Genomic DNA, 25750 nt, shown 5'->3' on the forward strand with positions numbered 1-25750 from the left:
AATGTTGGAGAGGATGTGGAGAAAGGGAAACCCTCTTGCACTGATGGTGGGAATGCGGGAATGCAAACTGGTACAGCCACTCTAGAAAACTGTGTGGAAGTTCCTCAAAGAGTTAAAAACAGAACTGCCGTACCACCCAGCAATTGCTTTGCTGGGATTTACCCCAAAGATACAGATGCAGTGAGTAGTCGAGATACCTGCACCTCAATGTTTATAGCAGCAATGTCCACAATAGCCAAACTGTGGAAGGAGCCTTCCTTCTCTCTGTCCATCGAAAGTCGAATGGATAAAGAAGATGTGGTATATATACACATTGGAATATTACTCAGCCATTAGAAAGAACAAATACCCACCATTTTCTTCAATGTGGATGGAACTGGAGGGTATTATGGTGAGTGAAGTAAGTCAATTGGAGAAGGACAAACATTATGCGGTTTCACTCATATGGGAAATATAAGAAATAGTGAAAGGGATTATAATGGAAAAGAAAGAAAATGAGTGGGAAAAATTAGAGAGCGTTACAAAACATGAGAGACTCCTAACTCTGGGAAATGAACAAGGGATAGTGGAAGGGGAGGTGGGCGGGGGAATGGGGTGACTGGGTGATGGGCACTGAGTGGGGCACTCGATAGGGTGAGTACTAGGTGTTATACTATATGTTGGCTAATCGAACTTCAATAAAAAAAATACATATATATAATTTAAAATTAAAAAAAGAATATACGGTTTCTACATGCCAAGTGTGTGTGGAGGGGTGGGAGGGTGAGCTGTGTGTGTGCATGCATAAAAATAAAACTTATTTTGCAGGAAACAAAAGCTATGAAGTCAAGGAAAAATAAATTATAAATTTAAAATTTGAGTACACTTAAAAATATATTACAATTAATAAGCATTATAATAAAATGATACCACAAAGAATAACATAATTTAAATGTCAAAAAATCCTATGCTGAGGAGAAGAGCTAAGATGGTGGAGTAGACAGATCATGGGCTCTTCTTGTCCCTTGAACACAACTAGTTAACTATAGAATCGTTTTGAATACCTAAGAAATCAACCTGAGGACTGACAAAACAAACTCCACAACTAGAGAGAGAATAGGTCACATGGAGGAAGGTAGAAAGTGTGGAGACATAGTTTGGGGTAGAAACAGATCTCTGATGCTGTGGAGGGGGGAGAGCCCTGGTATGGGAGAAAAGTGAGAGAAAAACATACAGGAGAACACAAAAGAACACTTCTTCAAAGTCATTGGCTGGGAAAGCAAGGGCAGATTTTTTTTTGTGTTTGCAACTAGCAGAAATTGAAGATTTACAGTTTTAGATCCAGGGATAGTCCCCAGAGGGCACTGCACTGCTCCTGGAGAGAAGGCAGGCAAACAACCTGGAGGGTGACAGTTATCTGAAGATCACCTGGGACACGCAGAGGGGAGATAATTCCCTCTTCTCAAACTGAGTCCCTGAGAACAACAAGCACTGAGACCCCTTTCCAGGGACAATGGAGCTGCCTGGCTCCATTTCCCTCCCCCACCCCGCAGCATAAATAAAGAACCAACTGCTATAAACACCATAGCACCTACACTGGCTGCCTGATCCACTTATAACAGGTCCAACACTCCTGCGCTCTACCCCTACTGCCCTTCTTCATCAAGTTTGCCTCAGTCCCAGCTTGGCAGGACCCTTTCCCAAAAGACCAGTAAAAAACTCCTGCTCACAACACACCTCCTAATCAGTTATGCAAAGATCCAGGTCTAGTGGAAGTAGTATCAGGTCTCATTTAACAAGCAGACAAGAGCACACCTAGTTAAACTCACCACAGTCTGCCCAAAAATCAAACACTGCCCAATGAAGACAAGGACAGATTCTGCAGATGACTGGCCTGGAGGATAGAGCACTCAAAACAAGCAGTAGAATGCATACAGCACACACCAGGGACAAGTCATGAAGCACCAGGCCCTAGATACTGTATGACCTCTTCTATAAAGCCATTACCCTCTAAAGGAGGAAACATAAGCTTTTCTAACAAATAAATGAAGACACAGACTTAGACAAAATGCCAACATAGAGGAATTCATCCCAAATGAAACAAGATAAGGTCATAGCCAGAGATCTATGTGAAACAGATATAAGTAATATGCCTAGGTGGAGAATTGAAAGCAACAATCATAAGGATTCTGACTGGGCTTCAGAAACAAATGGAGACTTCAGGGAAGCCCTTACCACAGAGATAAAAAAGCCAAGGAACAATCAGAAATGTAAAATGCAATAACAAATTCAAAACAGACTGGACACGATGAACACAAGGATGGAAGAAGCAAAGGAAGAGATAAATGATTTAGAAGGTAAAATAATGGACAAATATGAAACTGAAGAAAGAAAGAAGAATTATGGATCAGGAGAATAGCCTTAGGGAACTTAGTGACCGCATCAAATGAAATAATATTCATATTATAGAACTCCAAGAATAAGAAAAGGGAGAAAAGGGGATAGAAAATTTATTTGAGGAATTAACAGATGAAAGCTTCCCCAATCTGGGGAAGGAAACAGACATCCAGATCCTGAGGCATAAAAATCAACAAAAATGGGCCAACACCAAGATTTACTGTAATTAAATTTGCAAAATATAGCTATTAAAAATATAGTAAAAGCAACAAGAAAAAAGAAGTCCCTTACTTACAAAGGAAGACCCATTAGACTAGCTGCAAATGTCTCCACAGAAACTTAGCCAGAAGGGAGTGGCAAGATATATTTGATATATTCAACATGCTGAATGGAAAATCTGCAGTCAAGAATACTCGATCCAGCAAGACTATCATACAGAATAGAAGGAGAGCTGAAGAGTGTCCCAGACAGACAAAAACTAAAGGAGTTTGTGACTATTAAACCAGCCCTGCAAGAAATAGTAAGAGGACTATTTGAGTGGAAGGAAAAGAACAAAAGTGACAAAGACAAGAAAGGAACAGAGAAAATCTTCACACATCACAAAACAAGTAATAAAATGGCGATAAATACATAGCTATCAACATTTCTGAATACAAATTAATTAAATGCTCCAATCAAAAAACATAGGATGTCAAAATGGATAACAAAACAAGACTCATCTAAAGGCTGCCTACAAGAGACTCATTTCAGACCTAAAGACACCTACACTGAATATGAGGGGATGGATAATAAACATTTATCATGCAGAGACATCAAAAGAAAGCCAGAGTAGCAATACTTATTTCAGATAAACTAGACTTTAAACCAAAGACTAATAAGAGATGAAGAAGAGTACTATATCATAATAAAGATGACTATCCAACATGAAAATCTTACAATTGTAAATATTTACACCACAACATGGGGGGCACCCAAATGTATAAAACAATTAATAAAAAACATGAAGGAACTCTTTGTTGATAATGCAGTAATACTACATGACTTTAATACCCCATTTACAACAATGGATAGATTATCTAGGCAGAAAATCAACAAGGAAACAATGGCTTGGAATGCTACATTAGGCCAGATGGACTTAACAGATATATTCAGAACACTTCATCCTAAAGCAGCAGAATACACATTCTTTTCGAGTGCACATGGGACATTCTCCAGAAGAGATCACATACTAGGTCACAAATCAGACCTTGACAACTACAATAAGACTATGATTATACCATTCATCTATTCTGACCACAATGCTATGAAACTTGAAGTCAAACACAAGAAAAGAATTTGAAAGACCACAAATACATGGAGGCTAAACAACATGTTACCAAAAAATGAATGGATCTGGGGTGCCTGTGTGGTGCAGTCAATTAAGATACAACTCTTGGTTTCAGCTCAGATGGTAATCTCAGGGTAGTGAGATTGAGCCCCGCATTGGAATCTGCATTGAATCTGCTTAAGATTCTCTCTTCCACTCCCCCTCTGCCCTTCCTGCTCATGCTCCTTCTCTCTCTCTAAAATAAGTAAATTAATCTTTTAAAAAAAAAGAATGGGTCAACCAGGAAATTAAATAAAAATTTTAAAAATACATGGAAACAACAAACAAAAAAAATACATGGAAACAAATGAAAATGAAATCAAGACAGTCCAAAAAAGAGAAATCTAAAATAAACAACCTAACTTTACACCTAAAGGAGCTAGAGAAAGAAATATAAATGAGGCCTAAAGCCAGCAGAGAAAGGGAAATACAAAGCAGAAATTAATGATACAGAAAACTAAAAAATAAAAATAAAAAAAATTACCCAGAACAGAACAATGAAACTAGGAATTGGTTCCTAGAAAGAATTACTAAGTGATAATCCCACAGCCAAACTTACAGGAAAAAAAGGAGAAAGGATTCAAATAAATAAAATCACAAATAAGAGAGGAGAAATAACAACCAACTCCACAGAAATACAAACACACCACAGGAATACAATTATCAGATAATATTATGAAAATATCAGAAAATATTATGAAAAACTATATGCCAACAAATTGGACAACTTGAAGTAATGTATAAATTTCTAGAAACATATAAACTACCATAACTGAAACAGGAAGAAATAAATAACTTGAACAGACTGAGAATCAGCAAAGAAGCTGTATCAAAAGTCCAGGGTCAAATGAATTGAATTCTTCTTTTTTAAATTTTTAAAAAAAAATTTTATTGTTTTTTTAATTTAAATTCAATTAGCCAACTATACTCTATCATTTATTTCAGATGTAGTGTTCAATAATTTACCAGTCAAGTATAACACCTAGTGCCATCACAGCATGTGCCCTCCTTAATGCCCATCATCCAATTACCCCATCCCCACACACACACCTCCCCCCTCCAGCAAACCTCAGTTTGTTTCCCAGAGTTAACAGCCTCTCATGGCTTTTTTCTCTCAATGATGACTTTCCATTAGTTTCCCAACCCCTTTCCTTCTGGTCCTCTGCACTATTTCTTATATTCCACAATGGGTGAAACCATATGATAATTGTCTTTCTCTGATTTGACTTATTTCACTCAGCATAATACCCTCCAGTTCTATCTATCTATGACAATGCAAACAGTAAGTACTCATCCCTTCTGATGGCTAAACAATATTCCATTGTGTTTGTGTGTATGTGTATTTTACATCTTCTTTATCCATTCATCTGTCGATGGACATCTTGGCACTTTCTATAGTTTGGCTACTGCAGACACTGCTGCAATGAACATTGGGGCGCAGGTACCCCTTCAGATCACTACATTTGTATCATGGGGGTAAATACCTATTAGTACAATTGCTGGGTAATTCTACCAAACATTTAAAGAAGAGTTAATACCTTTTCTTCTGAAAGTATTCTAAAAAACAGAAGAGGAAGGACAACTTCCAGATTTATTCTATGAGACCAGCATTACCTTGATTCCAACACCAAAGACTCCACTAAAAAAGAGGACTACAGGCCAACATCCCTGATGAATATGGATGCAAATATTCTCAACAGGATACTAGCAAATCAAATCCAACAGCGTATTAAAAGAATCATTTGCCATGATCAAGTGGGATTTATTCCTGGGCCACAAGGGTGGTTTAATATTCAGAAGTCAATCAACAGGATACATCACATTAATTTTAAAAAAAGAAAAACATATGATCCTTTGAAAAGATACAGAAAAAGCAGTTAACAGGGTACCACATACATTCTTTATTTAAAAAAAAAACTCAACAAACTAGGGTTTTATTGTGCTTCCTTTCTATTAACAACAATATTTTTGGACTTCTGCTAAGGTTAAACTTAATATCTAACTAGAAGTTATAAAGACACCAGAAAACTCCCAAAATTCCACTTAATGCACCAGTAAGCAAAATTCTGTTCATCAAAATGAACTGATCTTTCCTCATATTTAAAACTATATTAATGGCAAAAATTTTTTCTAAAATAGATAATTCAACTTTTTGAAGAAAATTTCAGAATCAAATATTAACTAAAATTTACAAATTTTAAAGTATTTGAATATAAAAACACATTTGCCAGTTTTAAGTAAATATGCCTGGATTATAAATAAACTCTCAATGGAAACTATGAGTTCAACAATGCTATTATGATTTTAACATATAAAAGAAAAAATCTGCCTTGCTAGTTCTTATAAAACTGTTCAATATCAAGAAAGATTTCACAAATGAAATCTAAAGTCATTTATATTGTCAATTTGAATTTCAAAGGCCATATACAATACAGTATAATAATAATGAGATAATTTTACCTATCTGAAAATGGTGAATACTACTTTGTCTAATGATTTTTATACTAATTGTCAAAATAATAATCTTGAGAATTTCAGGGTATAAATTCAGGAGATATCTAGTACTGCTTATCAATAAATTATATTAACAAAGTAATACCTCAAAGTTAATACAGTTTATTTATGCTCTTTATCAGTCACACTTTGAGATGAGTCAAATAAAAAATTGCCAATCAACTGATTAATTCAGCACAGGTTTTAACTATTACTTTTTCAGCCATTTGCACCTTTTTCATCACAGTATAATTGTTGCAAAAATTGTATTCTTTTAGTTGAATGTGCTTTATTCTAAAGCCAATCACAAATGATTGATTTGTGGTTTCTGGTTACCCATAAGATTATAAAATTCAGACTATCCAAAAGTTATTGTTCCAGAAATTGGCAACATAAAAAACTACTGTATTCAATTTTGAATTGCTACAGTAAAATTTATTGATATATATTTTTCTCTACTCTTTTCAACTTCACATGTTAACATATATTACAGAATATAGCTGAAATATTAACCTCTTGTCACATTTTTCCAGGAGCAAAATATCATAAGATGATGTACAGCAAGTACTGCTGGTTGTCTACACAGCAACCATTAGTCTCTTCCTCCTTGGCACAAGACCTGCAATTTTGTTCTAATATCAGGCAGAGGGTGAGCAGAACAAGGGAAAGCATCATGGCTGATTAAAGGCAATTATAGCAATTTATAGCCATTTACTGATTGACTTAGGAGTGAGTTGGTTATTCAGTTTTAGCCAATGAGACATGGTAAAGTGTGCTGGGGGCTCCTGTGAAGACTCTAGTATAATAATAATAAAAAGGGATACTATGGGTTGCTGGGTAGCTCAGTTAAGTGTCTGCCTTCAGCTCAGGTCATGATCTCAGGCTCTTGGGATCAAGCCCCACATAGGGCTACCTGCTCAACAGGGAATCTGTTTCTCCTTCTACCTCTGCACGTAAGTGCACACTCTCGAGCTCTCTCTAGCTCTCTCTCGCTCTCAATTTCTCTCAAGTAAATAAATCTTTTTCAAAAAAAAGAAAAGGGATACATATATTAGGAAAATTCCTCTTTCCTATCATGTTTAGAGGTCTTGGCTGCATGAAAACCTGTTTAAAATTCTGGCAACCACTTTGTAACTCTGGACAGAAAGCTAAGAGAAGTGCAGAGTAGCTACCCCAAAGCTCTGATGTGTTTAAAGATGCTCAATTAATGAGAAAAACTACAAAACAATCACAAAATAAGTAACAAAAGGGCAATAAATACATATCAATAATTACTTTTGATATAAATGAACTAAATGCTCCAATCAAAAGACATAAAGTGACAGAGTAGATAAAGAAAACAAGGGCATCCCGGGTGGCTCAGCGGTTTAGCGCCACCTTCAGCCCAGGGTGTCATCCTGGAGACCCGGGATCAAGTCCCACATTGGGCTCCCTGCATGGAGCCTGCTTCTCCCTCTGCTTGTGTCTCTGCCTCTCTCTCTGCATCTCTTTGTGTCTCTCATGGATAAACAGATAAAATCTTTAAAAAAAGAAAAAAAGACCCCATCTATATGCTGCCTACAAAAGACTCATTTACCTACACGTTAAAAGTGAGGAGCTGGAGAAACACTTATCATGCAAATAAATGAAAAAAAAAAAAGAGGACAGCCAACACTTATATTGGACAAAATACACTTTAAAACAAAGACTGGGGATGCCTGGATCTTTAGTGGTTAAGCGTCTGCCTTTGGCTCAGGTCATGATCCCAGGATCTTCGATGGAGTCCTGCATCAGGCTCCCTGCAGGGAGCCTGCTTCTCCCTCTGCCTATGTCTCTGCCTCTGTCTCTCATGAATAAATAAATAAATCTTGAAAAAATAAAGACTGTAACAAGAGACACAAAGGATATTATTATATAGTTGAAAAGGAGACAAACCAACAAGAGGATATATGAATTGTAAATGTTTATGCACCCAACATGGGAGCACCCAAATAGATAAAAGAGTTAATAACAACATAAAGATACTAATCGATAATAATACAATCAAGTAGGGGACTTAAAACACTCCACTTACATCAGCAGGATTCATTACCTAAACAATCAACAGGAAAACAATGGCTCTGAATGACAGGCTAGACCAGATGGATTTAACAGATATATTCACAATGTTCCATCCTAAAACAGCAAAATACACATTCTCTTCCAGTACACATGGAACATTCTCCGTAACAGATCACATACTGGGACACAAAACAAATCTTACAAGTTCAAAGACATTCAAGTCCTATAATGCACTGTTTCTGACCACAACATATGAAACTAGAAATTAAGAACAAGACAAAAATCTGGAAAGACCACACATATATAGAGGTTAAATAGCATGGTCCTAAACAACAAATGGGTCAACTAGGAAATCAAAGAAGAAATAAAAAAAAATCATGGAAACAAATGAAAATGAAAACCCAACTGTTCAAAACTTTTGAGATGCAGCAAAAGCAATTCTAAGAGAGAGTTATTCCTGTGATGCAAGGGTGGTACAATATTTGTTTTGCAAACCAATCAACATGACACATCATCACACCAATAAATGGGAAGAATAAAAACCACATGATTATTTCAAGAGATGATGAAAAAGCATTTGACAAAGTACAACATCCTTTCATGATAAAAACCCTAAACAAACTGGCCTAGAGGGAATATACCTCAACAGAATAAAGTCCTTATATGAAAAACCCTCAGCTAAAATCATACCCAATGGTGAAAAATTGAGGTTTTCCTTGAAGATCAGAAACAAGACAAGAATGTCCACTCTCACTACTTTTATAGTACTGGAAGCCCTAGCCACAGCAGACAATTAAAAAAAAAAAGGCATTCAAATTAGTAAGAAAGAAGTAAAAATTTCACTATTTGCAGATGACATGATAATATACAAACGGAATACTAAACATTCAACCAAAATATTACTAGAATTAATATATGAATTGAGTAAAATTGCAGGGTACAAAATCAATGTACAGAAATGCATTGCATTCCTTTATAGTAATAATAATAATAATAAAGCAGAAAGTGAAATTAAGAAAACAATCCCATTTACAATTGCACTAAAAGCAATAAAATATCTAGGAATAAACCTAACCAATAAAGCAAAACATCTGTACTCTGAAAACTATAAAACACTGATGAAAGGAATTTGATTATGATACGAAAAATGGAAAGACATTCCATGCTCAAGGTTTGGAAGAACAAATATTGTTAAAAATTCTGCATTACCCAATTCAATCTACAGATTTAATGCAATCTCTGTTTAAAGAGCAACAGTATTTTTCACAGAACTTGGATAATCCTAACATTTGTATGGAACCATAAAAAAAAGCCCAAATAGCGAAAGCAATCTTGAAAAACAAAAACAAAATCAGAAGTATCACAATCCCAGACTTCAAGTTATATTACAATGCTATAGTATTTTAAACAGTATGGCACCAGCACAAAATAGATACTTGTATCAAAAGAACAGAATACAAAGCCCAGAAACAAACCGACAATTACATAGTCGATTAATCTTTGACAAAAGAAGAATGAATATCCAATGGAAAAAAGACAGTCTCTTCAACAAATGGTGCTAGAAAACTTGATAGCAGTATGCGAAAGAATGAAATTGAACCACTTTTTTAAACAATACATAAAAATAAATTCAAAATGGAACAAAGACCTGAATGTGAGTCTAGAAATAATAAAAATCCTAGAAGAGAACACAGAAAGTAATTTCTCTGATATTGGTCACAGCAATAATTTTCTAGATAGGTCTCTTGAGGCATGGGAACCAAAAGCAAAAGGAAACCATCGGGACTACAGCAAAATAAAAAGCTTCTGCAAAATGAAGAAAGCAATAAGACTAAAAAAGCAACCTACAGAATGGGAGAAGATATTTGCAAATAACATATCCAATAAACAGTATCCAAAATATACAAACAACTTGTAAAACTCAATATCTTCTCCCCCAAAATAATCCAATTAAAAATGGGTAGAAGGGATGCCTGGGTGGCTCAGCAGTTGAACGTCCCTCTATGTCACTGTTTCTTTCTGTGTCTCTCAGAAATAAATAAATAAATAAAATATTTAAATAAAATAAAATAAAATGGATAGAAGACATGAAGAGCAATTTCTCCAAAGAAGACATACAGATGGCCAAAAGACACATGAAAAGATGCTCACCATCAGTCTTCATTGGGGAAATGCAAATTGAAACTACAAGACCTCACACCTGTCAGAAGGCCCAAATCCAAAAACACAAGAAAGAAATATTGGTGAGGCTGTGCAGAAAGAGGAACACCCTTGCATTGTTGATGGAAATGCCACTGCAGCCATTGTTGATGGAAATGCCACCGCAGCCACTGTGGAAATCAGTATGGAGACTCCTCAAAATATTAAAAATAGAAGGACTCGACAATCCAAGAATAGCCATATGGGGCATTTGCCCCAAAATATAAAAACACTAATTCAAAAGGATATATGCAACCCTTTGTTTATAGAACTATTATTTACAATAGCCAAATTATGGAAGCAGACCAAGCATCCACTGGCTGAATAAAGAAGATGCAGTATAGATATACAATGGAATATTATTTGGCCATAAAAAATAATGAAATCTTGCCATTTGCAATGACATGGATGGAGATAGAGAGCAAAACGCTAAGCAAAATAAGTCAGAAAAAGACAAATACCATATGATTTCACTTATATATACAATTTAAGAAACAAAATAAATAAGTGAAAAAGAAAAAAGAGAGAAAGAGAAACCAGTGAGGAGAGTCTTAACTATAGAGAATAAACTGGTGCTTACCAAAGTGGAGGTGGGTAGGACAGGTCAAAGAGGTGATGGGGATTAAAGAGTACACTTATCATGACAGTGTTGAGTAATCCCTATATAGTACACTGAAACTAATATTACACTGTATGTCAACTAACTGAATATTTAAGTCTTTATTTTTTTAAGTCTTTATTTAAATTACAGTTAGTTAACATTCAGTGTAATACTAGTTCCAGGTGTACAATATAGTACTTCAACATTTCCATACATCACTTGGTGCTCACCACAAGTACACTACTTAATCCCTATCACCTACTTAAACCATGCCCTTACTGACCTTCCCTCTGGTAACCATCCATTTGCTCTCTATAGTTAAGTAACAGGAATTTAAATGAAAACTTTAAAAAAATACTCACTGAGAATTCTGTAATCACGAACATACTGACCAACCTACCTCCCCCCTCACTTTCCCACCTACCTATCCTTTTACTAGCTTAAATTACTTTTAGTTGGGCGCTATGTCACTTACAACCTAAATCAAACTTATCTGTACACTATGAAAAAAAAAAAAAACAGCTTCCTCTAAATTGTAACAATTACATTTTTAAAATGTATTCCTTTATCTTACTGATATTACTCCATTTTTGCCCAGGAAGTTCATGTTACTTATATCATTTTTAAGTTAAAATTTTAGAATCCAAAATTAGAAAGTAGAATTTTAGGTTACCGTTAAAGTAATATCTTTATTTCATTATGTACTAGAGAATTGGTTCATCTGCAAATCTATGAGGACAGTTTTCATCCTGATTTACCATCATGATGCCTTAATACTGTATATAGAAAACCCAAAAGACTCCACCCCAAGATTCCTAGAACTCATACAGCAATTCAGCAGTGTGGCAGGATACAAAATCAGTGCCCAGAAATCCGTGGCAATTCTATACACTAACAATGAGACTGAAGAAAGAGAAATGAAGGAGTCCATCCCATTTACAATTGTACCCAAAAGCATAAGATAGCTAGGAATAAACCTAACCAAAGAAGTAAAGGTTCTATACCCTAAAAACTACAGAAGACTTCTGAAAGAAATTGAGGAAGACACAAAGAGATGGAAAAATATTCCATGCTCATGGATTGGAAGAATTAATATTGTGAAAATGTTCTACCCACGGCAATTTACACATTTAATGCAATCCCTATCAAAATACCATGGACTTTTTCAGAGAGTTGAAACAAATCATCTTTACGACTTTCTTTCAGAAAAGACCCCAAATAGACAGGGGAATATTAAAAAAGAAAACCAGAGCCAGGGCATCACAATGCCAGATTGCAGGTTGTACTACAAAGCTGTGGTCATCAAGACAGTACTGGCACAAAAACAGACACATAGATCAATTGAACAGAATAGAGAACCCAGAAGTGGACCCTCAACTCTATGGTCAACATAGACATTCGACAAAGCAGAAAAGGCTATCCACTGGAAAAAGGACAGTCTCTTCAATAAATGGAGCTGGGAAAATTAGACAGCCAAATGCAGAAGAATGAAACTGCACCATTCTCTTACACCATACACAAAGATAAACTCAAAATGGATGACAGATCTAAATGTGAGACAAGATTCCATCAAAATCCTAGAGGAGAACACAGGCAACACCCTTTTTGAACTTGGCCACAGCAACTTCTTGCGAGATACATCCAGGAATGCAAATGAAACAAAAGCAAAAATGAATTATTGGGACTTCATCAAGATAAAAAGCTTCTGCACAGCAAAAGAAACAGTCAACAAAACTAAAAGACAACCTACAGAATGGGAGAAGATATTTGCAAATGACCTATCAGATAGAGGGCTAGTATTCAAGATCTATAAAGAACTTATGAAACTCAGCAGCAAAGAAACAAACCATCCAATCATGAAATGGGCAAAAGACATAACCAGAAATTTCACAGAGGAAGACATAGACATGGCCAACAAGCACATGAGAAAATGCTCTGCATCACTTGCCATCAGGGAGATACAAATCAAAACCACAATGAGATACCACCTCACCCCAGTGAGAATGGTGAACATTAACAAGGCAGGAAACCACACGTTGGAGAGGATGTGGAGAAGGGGAACTCTGGCACTTTTGGAGGGAATGTGAACTGGTATAGCCACTCTAGAAAACTGTGTGGAGGTTCCTCAAAGAGTTAAAAATAGACCTGCCCTAAGACCTAGCAATTGCACTGCTAGGGATTTACCCCAAAGATACAGATGCAGTGAAAAGCTGAGATAACTGCACTGCAATGTTTATAGCAACAATGTCCACAATAACCAAACTGTGGAAGGAGCCTCGGTGTCCATCAAAAATTAATGGATAAAGAAGATGTGGTTTATTTATACAATGGAATACTACTCAGGCATTAGAAACGACAAATACCCACCATTTGCTTCAATGTGGAACTGGAGGGTATTATTCTGAGTGAAATAAGTCAATCATAGAAGGACAAACATTATATGGTCTCATTCATTTGGGGAATATAAAAATTAGTGAAAGGGAATAAAGGGGAAAGGAGAGAAAATGAGTGAAAATATCAGAGAGGGTGACAAAACATGAGGGACATCTAACTCTGGGAAACGAACAAGGAGTAGTGGAAAGGGAGGTGGGTGGGGGGTGGGGGTGACTGGGTGTTGGGCACTGAGGGGGGCACTTGGCAGGATAAGCACTGGGTGTTATGCTAGATGTTGGCAAATTGAACTCCAATTAAAAAAAGAAAACAAAGTCAACAATAATAAAAATATAATGCACTATCCTATATTTTATATTAGAGTATGGTGTTACCGACTTTCCATGTAATTTGAGGTATTTCTTTTTTATTTCAGCAGTTTTCCAAGCAGTTGTGATGAGTTTGCACTGATTTATTTGCATCCTTGACCTGACCTCCTTGTAATCAAAAATTAAAAATCAAGAGGCTGCTGGTTATGACTACAATATTGTTTATGGCCTAGAGATACATATTTTTAAAAGATTTTATTTATTCATGAGAGACACAGAAAGAGAGAGAGGCAGAGACACAGGCAGGGGGAGAAGCAGGCTCCATGCATGGAGCCCGATGTGGGACTTGATTCCAAGTCCCCAGGATCACACCCTGGGCTGAAGGCGGCGCTAAACCACTGAGCGACCAAGGCTGCCCGAGATACATATTTTACTCTCTTTTGATGAAATAACAAGTTGTCAACATGAGAATCAAATCATAGATTTTGGCCTAATATACATCAACTCTATAAATAAGCAAACATATCTGGTCTAAAATGAAAAAAGAAGTCATATGTCAACATACATATGATTATAAAGCTGTCTTTAACATGATATTTGGGAAATTTACCAAAATATTAAAAACAGTATTCTATCTATGTAGTGTATCAAGGACTGAAGTTTGATTTCTATTTGTTTGATGCAACTAGCTACAATAGATTCTTGGTACGAATGACCATTAAAGTAACCATTATTTTTGGTAGCTTGTGGATTAATCAGTTGTGTACAGAAACAAGACAATTAGCAAATGAGAGACCATAAATGACTAGCCATCATTAGGTATAATTACAAAGTCATCAGAAAGTGGTAACAACTTTCTTTTTGGAAACAAAATGCACATTAAGTGAGGCTAAGAATAAGGAGAAAACATAATTAACTTGTGGTGTGTGGCTACAGACAGAAAACATATGACTCTCAACAGGAAACAGACTCTTTAAAAAAGAACAAGTCAATGAAGAGGAATATATAAAACTGTTCCTCTTTGTATAAGACATGATTGTCTATGTAAAAATCCCATAGAATCTATAAAAATATAATCCCCAGAACTTAAAAGTTCAGCAAGATGCCAGGATACAAGTCAATACATAAATACCAAATGCATTTGTAGATACTCATAATGAACGTAGTCAACATTAAAAAGACAATGCCACTTATAATTGCCCCAAAGATAAGTAAATACTCATGTACACCACAATTAACAAAACATGCATAGAGTTGGAACGCTGAAAATTACAAAATTCTGTAGAAAGAAATCAAAGTCAACCTACATAAATGGTGAAACATATCTTATCAATGAATTGGAAGACTCAAAATAATAAAGTTATCAATTCCCTTCAAGTTGATATATAGTATTAATGCAATTCCTATCAAAATTCCAACAACATTTTCTAGACAGAGAAAAGCTTATTAAAACATTTATCTGAAAAGGCACAAACTCTGGAATAGCTAAAACAATCTTGATAAAAGAGACTAAATTTGACTAATTATTCTACCTGATTTTAATCCCTAACAGAGCTGCAATAATCAAGATGGTAAGGTATTGGTGTGAGGAAAAAAACATACACATCAATGGTATAGAATATAAAATACACAAATATACTCATCCAAGTACAACTGATTTGACAAATATGCAAAATTAATTCAGTGGAGGAAAAACAACCTTTAAAACAAATAGTGCCAAAGTAATTGGATAATCTTATGTTAAAAAAATTAACGATCTAAACCTCACACCTTATACAAAAATTAACTCAATGTAGATCACAAGGTAAAACATAAAACATAAAACCATAATTTGTTTTTGAAAAACAGGAGAAAATATTCTGGATCTATACCGAAGAAAAAAGTGATAAATTGGACCTTATCAAAATTTAAAACATTTCACCTGCAAAATATCCTACTTCAAGAGGATGAGAGACAATCTACAGACTTGGGGGAAATATATGCAGACTATATACCTAACAAAGGACACATATATAAAACAAAAATCCACATGAAAAAGCCAATCCAATTAAAAAATGAGCAAAAGATATGAACACTTTCACCAAAAAGGATGTAAGACTGGCAAGCAAGCACATGAAAGGATATTTAAAATCAGACATCAGGGAAATGCAAATTAAAACTGCAATAAGAAAAAAAATTAAAAAATAAAATAAAATAAAACTGCAATGAGATATCACTACACACCTATCAGAATGGCAAAAAAGTGAAAACACTAAATGTTGGTGAGCATGTAGAGAAATAGAATCATGAAATTCTGATGGAAATGTAAAATGGTACAGATCCTCTGGAAAACAGTTTCTCAGTTTCTTTTAAAACCAAACATGTAATTAGCGTATGACCCATTAATTATATACTTGGGTATTTATCCCAGACAAATGAAAACTTATGTTCACACAGAATCCTATGAACAAATATTCATAGCAGCTTTTTTGTAACAGAAAGAAGGGAAAAAAGCCGAGATGTTCTTCAATGGGTGACTAAAACTAAACTTTGGTATATACATACCACGGAATACTATTTAGCAATAACAACAAACGAGCTGCTAATGAATGCAACCACCTGGATGAATCCTCAAGCAACTACAATGAGAGAAAGACAATGGCAAAAGATGACATACTATACATTTCAAATTAGATAACACTCTCAAAATGACAAAATAATAGAACTGGAAGAGAGATTAGTAATTAACGAAAACTAGAAATTGGGGAAATGGTAGAAAGGAGATGAGCCATGGTTAGAAAATAGAAACAGGAAAGATCTTTGGGATGACGTACGTCCTCAGTTCTGTAAACTGACATATATGTTAAAATTATATACAAAACTAAACACATACTCATTCCCGACCTCCACAAAATGTAACATTAACATCATTAATAAGGTATATATAAAAAAGCAACAAAAACAAGCGAAGAAACTATATCGTAATTTTCCGTTATTTACAAAAGGGAACTCCAAAAGATTTTTTGATATAGCTAACAAGAATGTCAAGGATCTATTTATTGCAATGATACTCTTTCTTATTCACATCAATAAAAGAAAATAGAAGATGATGGAAGATTAAGGGCCCCAAATCACCTGTCCCCACCAACTTACCTAGATAACTTTCAAATCATAATGAAAACCTACTAATTCAGTCTGAGATTTAACGAGAGAACAGCTGGAGGGCTACAGTGAGAAGAGTTTGCGCTTCTATCAAGGTAGGAAGACAGAAAAAAAAATAATAAAGAAATAAAAAAGCATCCAAGGGGGAGGGGCCCCCACCAGATACCAGGCTAAGGCCATGCGGCGAGTGCCCACAGGTCAGGAAAGCCGAGTCTCGGAGAAGCAGGAGCTTCTTCCCGAACGGACAGGCTCTCGGAGGAGCTCCGGCAGGATCTCAGGAGGGGCAAGGATGCCCTCAGGCTCCCAGGGACACTAAGAGAGGACCTGCGGGGGGAGAGAGCGCCACACACCAGGCCAAGCTTCCTAAAGGGCTGCAGCACCCGCCCAGCGGGGCCCCCAGAACAAATCCAGCGGCGGCTCAGGCAGCGGTTCCCCACGAGAGGGCTGCACAGCCCCGGAAGCAAGATTCCAGAGGCGCAGGCCCGGGAGCCCAGAGCGCTGGGGGACAACAGCCCATGATTCGGCGATACACCCAGGACATGCAGAGGACGGAAGGGCCCAGGACAGCGAGGGCGCTCCTGACAACGCACCCCCCGCCCTCAGAGCATTCAGGCCACTGCGGACTGAGACCTGCGGCAGTTACTGAGGGATATGACTCCAGAGCTGGAGAGCTGGTCTCCACCACTGTTGTTGTTCCTCCTGCTGTCACCTTGTACCTGGGAATGAGGAGGGCCTCACAGGATAAACAGCTCCCACAAAGCCATGCACCTGGCAGGGGGATGGGGAGCTACCCCAGGTGCACACACCTCAGAATGAGCACAGCAGAGCCCTCCCCCAGAAGACTAGCTAGAAGGACAGGAGAAAAGCAAGTTCTTGACCAAGCAGCAATGGAAAGTTCGAGGGGAAGTCAAGGAATCTACAGTATATAGAATCAGAGGATACTTCCCACCTAGTTTTTTGTTTTCTGTTTGTTCCCCCCCTCCTTTTTTTTCCTCTTTTTCTTTTCTTCTTTTCTCTTTTGTCTCTCTCTCACTGAACCATGCACCTGGCAGGGGGCAGAGTAGCTCCCCCAAGCGCTAACACCTGAAAATCAGCACGGCAGGCACCTCCCCCAGAAGACCAGCTAGACAGAGAGGGGAAAAACAAATTATTGGGCAAATTATTGACCAGGCAGCACTGGAAAGTTCCAGGGGAAGTCAAGGGATTTACAGTATACAGAATTAGAGGATACCACCCTAATGTTTTGTTTTTTTTATTTGCTTCCCTCCCCTATTTTTTCTTCTCTTTCTCTTTTTACTCTTTCTTTTCTTTTTCTTTTTTTTCTTTTTCTTTATTTCTTTCTCTTCTCTCTTTTCTCCTTTTCCCAATACAACATGTTTTTCGCCACTCCGCTCTGAGCAAAATGACGAGAAGGAAAACCTCCCCTCAAAAGAAAGAAATCAGAAACAGTCCTCTCCCACAGAGTTACAAAATTTGGATTACAATTCAATGTCAGAAAGCCAATTCAGAAGCACTATTAGAGAGCTACTAGTGGCTCTACAAAAAAGCATAAAGGACTCATGAGACTTCATGACTGCAGAATTTAGATCTAAACAGGCAGAAATTAAAAATCAATTAAATGAGATGCAATCCAAACTAGAGGTCCTAACGATGAGGATTAACAAGGTGGAAGAATGAGTGAATGACATAGAAGAAAAGTTTATGGCAAAGAGGGAAACTGAGGAAAAAAGAGACAAACAATTAAAAGATCGTGAGGATATTTTAAGGAAAATAAGTGACAGCCCAAGGAAGAAAAATCTACATTTCACTGGGGTTCCCGAGGGCGCCGAAAAGGACAGAGGGCCAGAATATGTATTTGAACAAATCATAGCTGAAAACGTTCCTAATCTGGGAAGGGAAACAGGCATTCAGTTACAAGAAATAGAGAGATCCCCCCTAAAATCAATAAAAACCGTTCAACACCTCGACATTTGATAGTGAAGCTTGCAAATTCCAAAGATAAAGAAAAGATCCTTAAAGCAGCAAGAGACAAGAAATCCCTAAATTATCTGGGGAGGAATATAAGATTAACAGCAGACCTCTCCACAGAGACCTGGCAGGCCAGAAAGGGCTGGCAGGATATACTCAAGGTCCTAAATAAGAAAAACATGTAGCCAAGAATACTTTATCCGGCAAGGCTCTTATTCAAAATGGAAGGAGAGATAAAGAGCTTCCAAGACAGGCAGGAACTGAAAGAATATGTAACCTCTAAACGAGCTCTGTAACAAATTTAAAGGGGGACTCTTAAAATTCCCCTTTAAGAAGAGGTCCAATGCAACAATCCACAAAAACAGGGACTGAATAGGTATTATGATGACACTAAATTCCTATCTTTCAATAGTAACTCTGAACGTGAATGGGATTAATGACCCCATGAAAAGGCGCAGGGTGTCAGACTGGATAAAAAAGCAGGACCCATCTATTTGCTGTCTATAAGAGACTCATTTTAGACATGAGGACACCTACAGCCTGAAAAGAAAAGGTTGGAGAACCATTTACCATTCAAATGGTCCTCAAAAGAAAGCAAGGGTAGCCATCCTTATATCAGACAAACTAAAATTTATCCGGAAGACTCTAGTGAAAGATGAAGAGGGACACTATATAACACTTAAAGGATCATTCCAACAAGAGGATTTAAGAATCATCAATATGTATGCACCGAATGCGGGAGCTGCAAAAACATCAATCAATTAATAACCAAACTTAAGACATACTTAGATAATAATACATTTATACCTGGTGACTTCAATGTAGTTCTTTCTACAATCGATAGGTTTTCTAAGCACATCTCCAAAGAAACAAGAGCTTTAAATGATACACGGGACCAGATGGATTTCACAGATATCTACAGAACTTTACATCCAAACTCAACTGAATACACATTCTTCTCAAGTGTACATGGAACGTTCTCCAGAATAGACCACATACTGGGTCAAAAATCAGGTATGAACTGATACCAAACGACTGGGATCATCCCCTGCATATTCTCAGATCATAATGCCTTGAAATTAGAACTAAATCACAACAATAAGTTCGGAAAGACTTCAAACACATGGAGGTTAAGGACCATCTTGCTAAAAGATGAAAGGGTCAACCAGGAAATTAAGCAGAATTAAAAAGATTCATGGAAAAATAATGAGAATGAAGATTCAACCATTCAAAATCTTTGGGATAAAACAAAAGCAGTCCTGAGGAGGAAATACATCGCAATACAAGCATCCATACAAAAACTGGAAAGAACTCAAATACAAAAGCTAACCTTACACCTAAAGGAGCTAGAGAAAAAAATAGGAAATAGATCCTACACCCAGCAGAAGAAGAGAGTTAATAAAGATTCAAGCAGAACTCAACGAAATCGAGACCAGAAGAACTGTGGAACAGATCAACAAAACCAGGAGTTGGTTCTTTGAAAGAATTAATAAGATAGATAAACCAATAGCCAGCCTTATTAAAAAGAAGAGAGAGAAGACTCAAATTAATACAATCATGAATGAGAAAGGAGAGATCACTACCAACACCAAGGAAATACGAACGATTTTAAAAACATATTATGAACAGCTAAACGCCAATGAATTAGGCAATCTAGAAGAAATGGACGCATTTCTGGAAAGCCACAAATTACCACAACTGGATCAGGAAGAAATAGAAAAACTAAACAGGCCAATCACCAGGGAGGAAATTGAAGCAGTCATCAATAACCTTCCAAGACTCAAAAGTACAGGGCCAGATGGCTTCCCTGCGGAATTCTATCACATGTTTAAAGAAGAAACCGTATCTATTCTATTAAAGCGGTTTGGAAAGATGGAAAGAGATGGAGTACTTCCAAATTCTTTCTATGAGGCCAGCATCACCTTAATTCCAAAACCAGACAAAGTCCCCACCAAAAAGGAGAATTATAGATCAATATCCCTAATGAACATGGATGCAAAAATTCTCAAAAAGATACTAGCCAATAGGATACAAGAGTACATTAAGAAGATTATTCAACATAACCAAGGAGGATTTATCCCCGGGATGCAAAGCTGGTTCAACACCCATAAAACAATCAATGTGATTCATCATTTCAGCAATAGAAAAACCAAGAACCATATGATCCTCTAAATAGATGCAGAGAAAGCATTTGGCAAAATGCAGCATCCATTCCTGATCAAAACTCTTCAGAGTGTAGAGATAGAGGGAACATTCCTCTGCATCTTAAAAGCCATCTACGAAAAGCCCACAGGAAATATCATTCTCCAAGGGGAAGCACTGGGAGCATTTCCCCGAAGATCAGGAACAAGACAGGGATGTCCACTTTCACCACTGCATTTCAACAGAGTACTAGAAGTCCTAGCCTCAGCAATGAGACAACAAAAACACATACAAGGCATTCAAATTGGCAAAGAAGAAGTCAAGCTCTGCCTCTTCACTGATGACATGATACTCTATGCAGAAAACCCAAAAGCCTCCACCCCAAGATTGCTAGAACTCATATAGCAATTCAGCAGTGTGGCACGATACAAACACAATGCCCAGAAGTCAGTTGCACTTCTATACACTAACAATGAAACTGAAGAAAGAGAAATGAAGGAGTCAATCCCATTGACAATTGCACCCAAAAGCATAAGATACCTAGGAATAAACCTAACCAGAGGTAAGGTCTATACCCTAAAAACTATAGAACGCTTCTGAAAGAAATTGAGGAAGACACAAAGAGAAGGAAAAATATTCCATGCTCATGGATTGGCAGAATTAATATTGTGAAAAGGTCAATGTTACCCAGGGCAATTTACACGTTGAATGCAATGCCTATCAAAATACCATGGACTTTCTTCAGAGAGTTAGAACAAATTATTTTAAGATTTGTGTGGAATCAGAAAAGACACCGAATAGCCAGGGCAATTTTAAAAAAGAAAACCATAGCTGGGAGCATCACAATGCCAGATTTCAGGTTGTACTACAAAGCTGTGGTCCTCAAGACATGTGGTACTGGCACAAAAACAGACACATAGATCAGTGGAACAGAATAGAGAATCCAGAAGTTGACCCTGAACTTTATGGGCAACTAATATTCGATAAAGGAGGAAAGACTATCCATTGGAAGAAAGACAGTCTCTTCAATAAATGGTGCTGGGAAAATTGGACATCCACATGCAGAAGAATGAAACTAGACCACTCTCTTTCACCATACACAAAGATAAACTCAAAATGGATGAAAGATCTAAATGTGAGACAAGATTCCATCAAAATCCTAGAGAAGAACACAGGCAACACCCTTTTTGAACTCGGCCATAGTAACTTCTTGCAAGATACATCCGCGAAGGCAAAAGAAACAAAAGCAAAAATGAACTATTGGGACTTCATCAAGATAAGAAGCTTTTGCACAGCAAAGGATACAGTCAACAAAACTAAAAGACAACCCACAGAATGGGAGAAGATATTTGCAAATGATGTATCAGATAAAGGGCTAGTTTCCAAGATCTATAAAGAACTTATTAAACTCAACACCAAAGAAACAAACAATCCAATCATGAAATGGGCAAAAGACATGAACAGAAATCTCACAGAGGAAGACATAGACATGGACAACATGCATATGAGAAAATGCTCTGCATCACTGGCCATCAGGGAAATACAAATCAAAACCACAATGAGATACCACCTCACACCAGTGAGAATGGGGCAAATTAACAAGGCAGGAAACAACAAATGTTGGAGAGGATGCGGAGAAAAGGGAACCCTCTTACACTGTTGGTGGGAATGTGAACTGGTGCAGCCACTCTGGAAAACTGTGTGGAGGTTCCTCAAACAGTTAAAAATATACCTGCCCTACGACCCAGCAATTGCACTGTTGGGGATTTACCCCAAAGATACAAATGCAATGAAACGCCAGGACACCTGCACCCCGGTGTTTATAGCAGCAATGGCCATGATAGCCAAACTGTGGAAGGAGCCTCGGTGTCCAACGAAAGATGAATGGATAAAGAACATGTGGTTTATGTATACAATGGAATATTACTCAGCTATTAGAAATGACAAATACCCACCATTTGCTTCAACGTGGATGGAACTGGAGGGTATTATGCTGAGTGAAGTAAGTCAGTCGGAGAAGGACAAACATGATATGTTCTCATTCATGTGGGGAATATAAATAATAGTGAAAGGGAATATAAGGGAAGGGAGAAGAAATGTGTGGGAAATATCAGAAAGGGAGACAGAACGTAAAGACTGCTAACTCTGGGAAACGAACTAGGGGTGGTAGAAGGGGAGGAGGGCGGGGGGTGGGAGTAAATGGGTGACGGGCCCTGGGGATTATTCGGTATGTTAGTAAATTGAACACCAATAAAAAAATAAATTAAAAAAATAAAAAGATCTAAATTTGAGACAAGATTCCATCAAAATCCTAGAGAAGAACACAGGCAACATCCTTTTTGAACTTGGCCACAGTAACTTCTTTCAAGTTTCATCCCGGAAGGCAAATGAAACAAAAGCAAAAAATGAACTATTGGGACTTCATCAAGATAAGAAGCTTTTGCACAGCAAAGAATACAGTCAACAAAACTGAAAGACAACCTACAGTATGGGAGAAGATATTTACAAATGACGTATCCGATAAAGGGCTAGTTTTCAAGATCTATAAAGAACTTATTAAACTCAACACCAAAGAAATAAACAATCCAATCATGAAATGGGCAAAAGACATGAAGAGAAATCTCACAGAGGAAGACATAGACATGGCCAAGAAGCACATGAGGAAATGCTCCACATCACTTGCCTTCAGGGAAATACAAATCAAAACCACAATGAGATACCACCTCACACCAGTGAGAATGGGGAAAATTAACAAGGCAGGAAACCACAAATGTTGGAGAGGATGTGGAGAAAAGGGAACCCTCTTGCGCTGTTGGTGGGAATGTGAACTGGTGCAGCCACTCTGGAAAACTGTGTGGAGGTTCCTCAAAGAATTAAAAATAGATGTGCCCTACGACCCAGCAATTGCAGTGCTGGGGATTTACCCCAAAGATACAGATGCAGTGAAACACCGGGACACCTGCACCCCGATGTTTATAGCAGCAATGTCCACAATAGCCAAACTGTGGAAAGAGCCTCAGTGTCCATCGAAAGATGAATGGATAAAGAAGATGTGGTATATGTATACAATGGAAATACTCAGCCATTAGAAATGACAAATACCCACCATTTGCTTCAATGTGGATGGAACTGGAGGGTATTATGCTAAGTGAAATAAGTCAATCAGAGAAGGACAAAGATTATATGGTCTCATTCATTTGGGGAATATAAAAATTAGTGAAAGGGAATAAAGGGGAAAGGAGAAAAAATAAGTGGGAAATATCAGAAAGGGATACAGAACATGAAAGACTCCTAACTCTGGGAAATGAACTTGGGGTGGTGGAAGGGGAGGTCAGCGGGGGGCGTGGGGGGCGGGGGAGGGTGACTGGGTGGCGGTTACTGATGTGAGCAGTTGATGGGATGAGCACTGGGTGTTATTCTGCATGTTGACAAATTGAACACCAATAAAAATAAATTTATTAAAAAAAGAATTAAATAATCCTGGGTTTTAATCTTGGGCTCTTCCACTATCTAGGCTAGGTATGGTCGTCTTGACATTTTTCAAGCCATGGGACCTTCAGCAAATTAATCTCTACAATGAGAATTGCGTAAAAACTGCAATTCGTACTATCTGTTCTATCCAAGCACAGGACGGTTTTAAGAATCAAGTCATTAATGTAACATGTTATTATCATCACTATCATCTAAGCAGAGAAAACTGAAAGTTGTATTTTAAAACAGGCAAACCATTTTATCAATTGACTTTTAGCAACCAATGTCATATGTTGGCTTCTTCCGAATAGATGTCAATAAGAAGTTATTAATTTGGTTTATCCTAAATAATTACTAACTTTACATACCTGGCATAACAAAACACTTCCACATGTTGAATGGTTTTATCCTTCCTGCTAAGAGCAATGGCTTCTTCATTTTCAAGAATCTGCTCTTGCCATGCTGGGCCTTCATTCACAATGTCACTGTTTTCCTAAGCAAAATATAGATCAGAAATTTTAATTAAATTGGGCAATCAGAACCTCTACTTTTTTGTGAAAATATAGACCTTTTTCAATCAATGTTTTGCCTTTGATCCCATCAGAATTCTGAAATGACTCTAGCATAGTGTGCCATCTCAAAGAAGAGAGAAGAAAATTGTGTAAAAACCTATCCTATCAAAAGCTAGCTCTGGTTTACAGATTTCTATCAGGATATCTGACAGTATGATACAGTCATTGGATGTGCCTGTTTTGACATTATTTAAGAACTAAGACAACCCTCTATCTGCTGAAAATCAAGTGTGTCTGTTCTACATATTACTTTTTATTAAGAAAGTTTTTGCATTTTATTGTCCAAAAGCAGGCTCATAATTACTTCATTCTACTTGTTTTTAGGTATTTGAAGGTCAGTCAATAGCCATACCAAATTCTGATTATATATATAAGTATTTTTGAAAAATATTCAGCCCACTGTAAATGTAAGACTATATAATAATCCTCTAAATGTCTTATATTAAGAAAGACAATAAAACAATAATATATGTATGCAAACTTATAAGGGTTGAAAACTTCAAAACTTTCAATAATTTCTAATTATACTTTATGGAAATAAATTATATGTAGAGCAATATTTTAATACAGGAGTTTTTTGCAAAATTCAGGATATACTTTTTCTATATGTTAAGGCTCAATTTTTAATATTCTTAAAATTTTAAACTATTTGATACACATTGCTTAGAAAAATGTTTAAAAT

At 36.9% G+C, this 25750-nt stretch overlaps 1 protein-coding gene across 3 annotated transcripts in view; it reads right to left on the reverse strand.

Moving 5' to 3' along the window:
- Nucleotides 1-25750, reverse strand: part of CHM (CHM Rab escort protein) — a 244230-nt gene that overhangs the window by 159083 nt on the left and 59397 nt on the right. For all 3 annotated transcript variants that reach the window (XM_038587820.1, XM_038587819.1, XM_038587821.1), the window contains exon 4: nucleotides 24865-24989. In XM_038587820.1, coding sequence (XP_038443748.1) covers nucleotides 24865-24989 — 125 coding nt within the window. The remainder of the gene's footprint in view (nucleotides 1-24864; nucleotides 24990-25750) is intronic.

This window comes from Canis lupus, chromosome X (genome assembly GCF_011100685.1).
Source record: "Canis lupus familiaris isolate Mischka breed German Shepherd chromosome X, alternate assembly UU_Cfam_GSD_1.0, whole genome shotgun sequence".
NCBI lineage: Eukaryota > Metazoa > Chordata > Mammalia > Carnivora > Canidae > Canis > Canis lupus.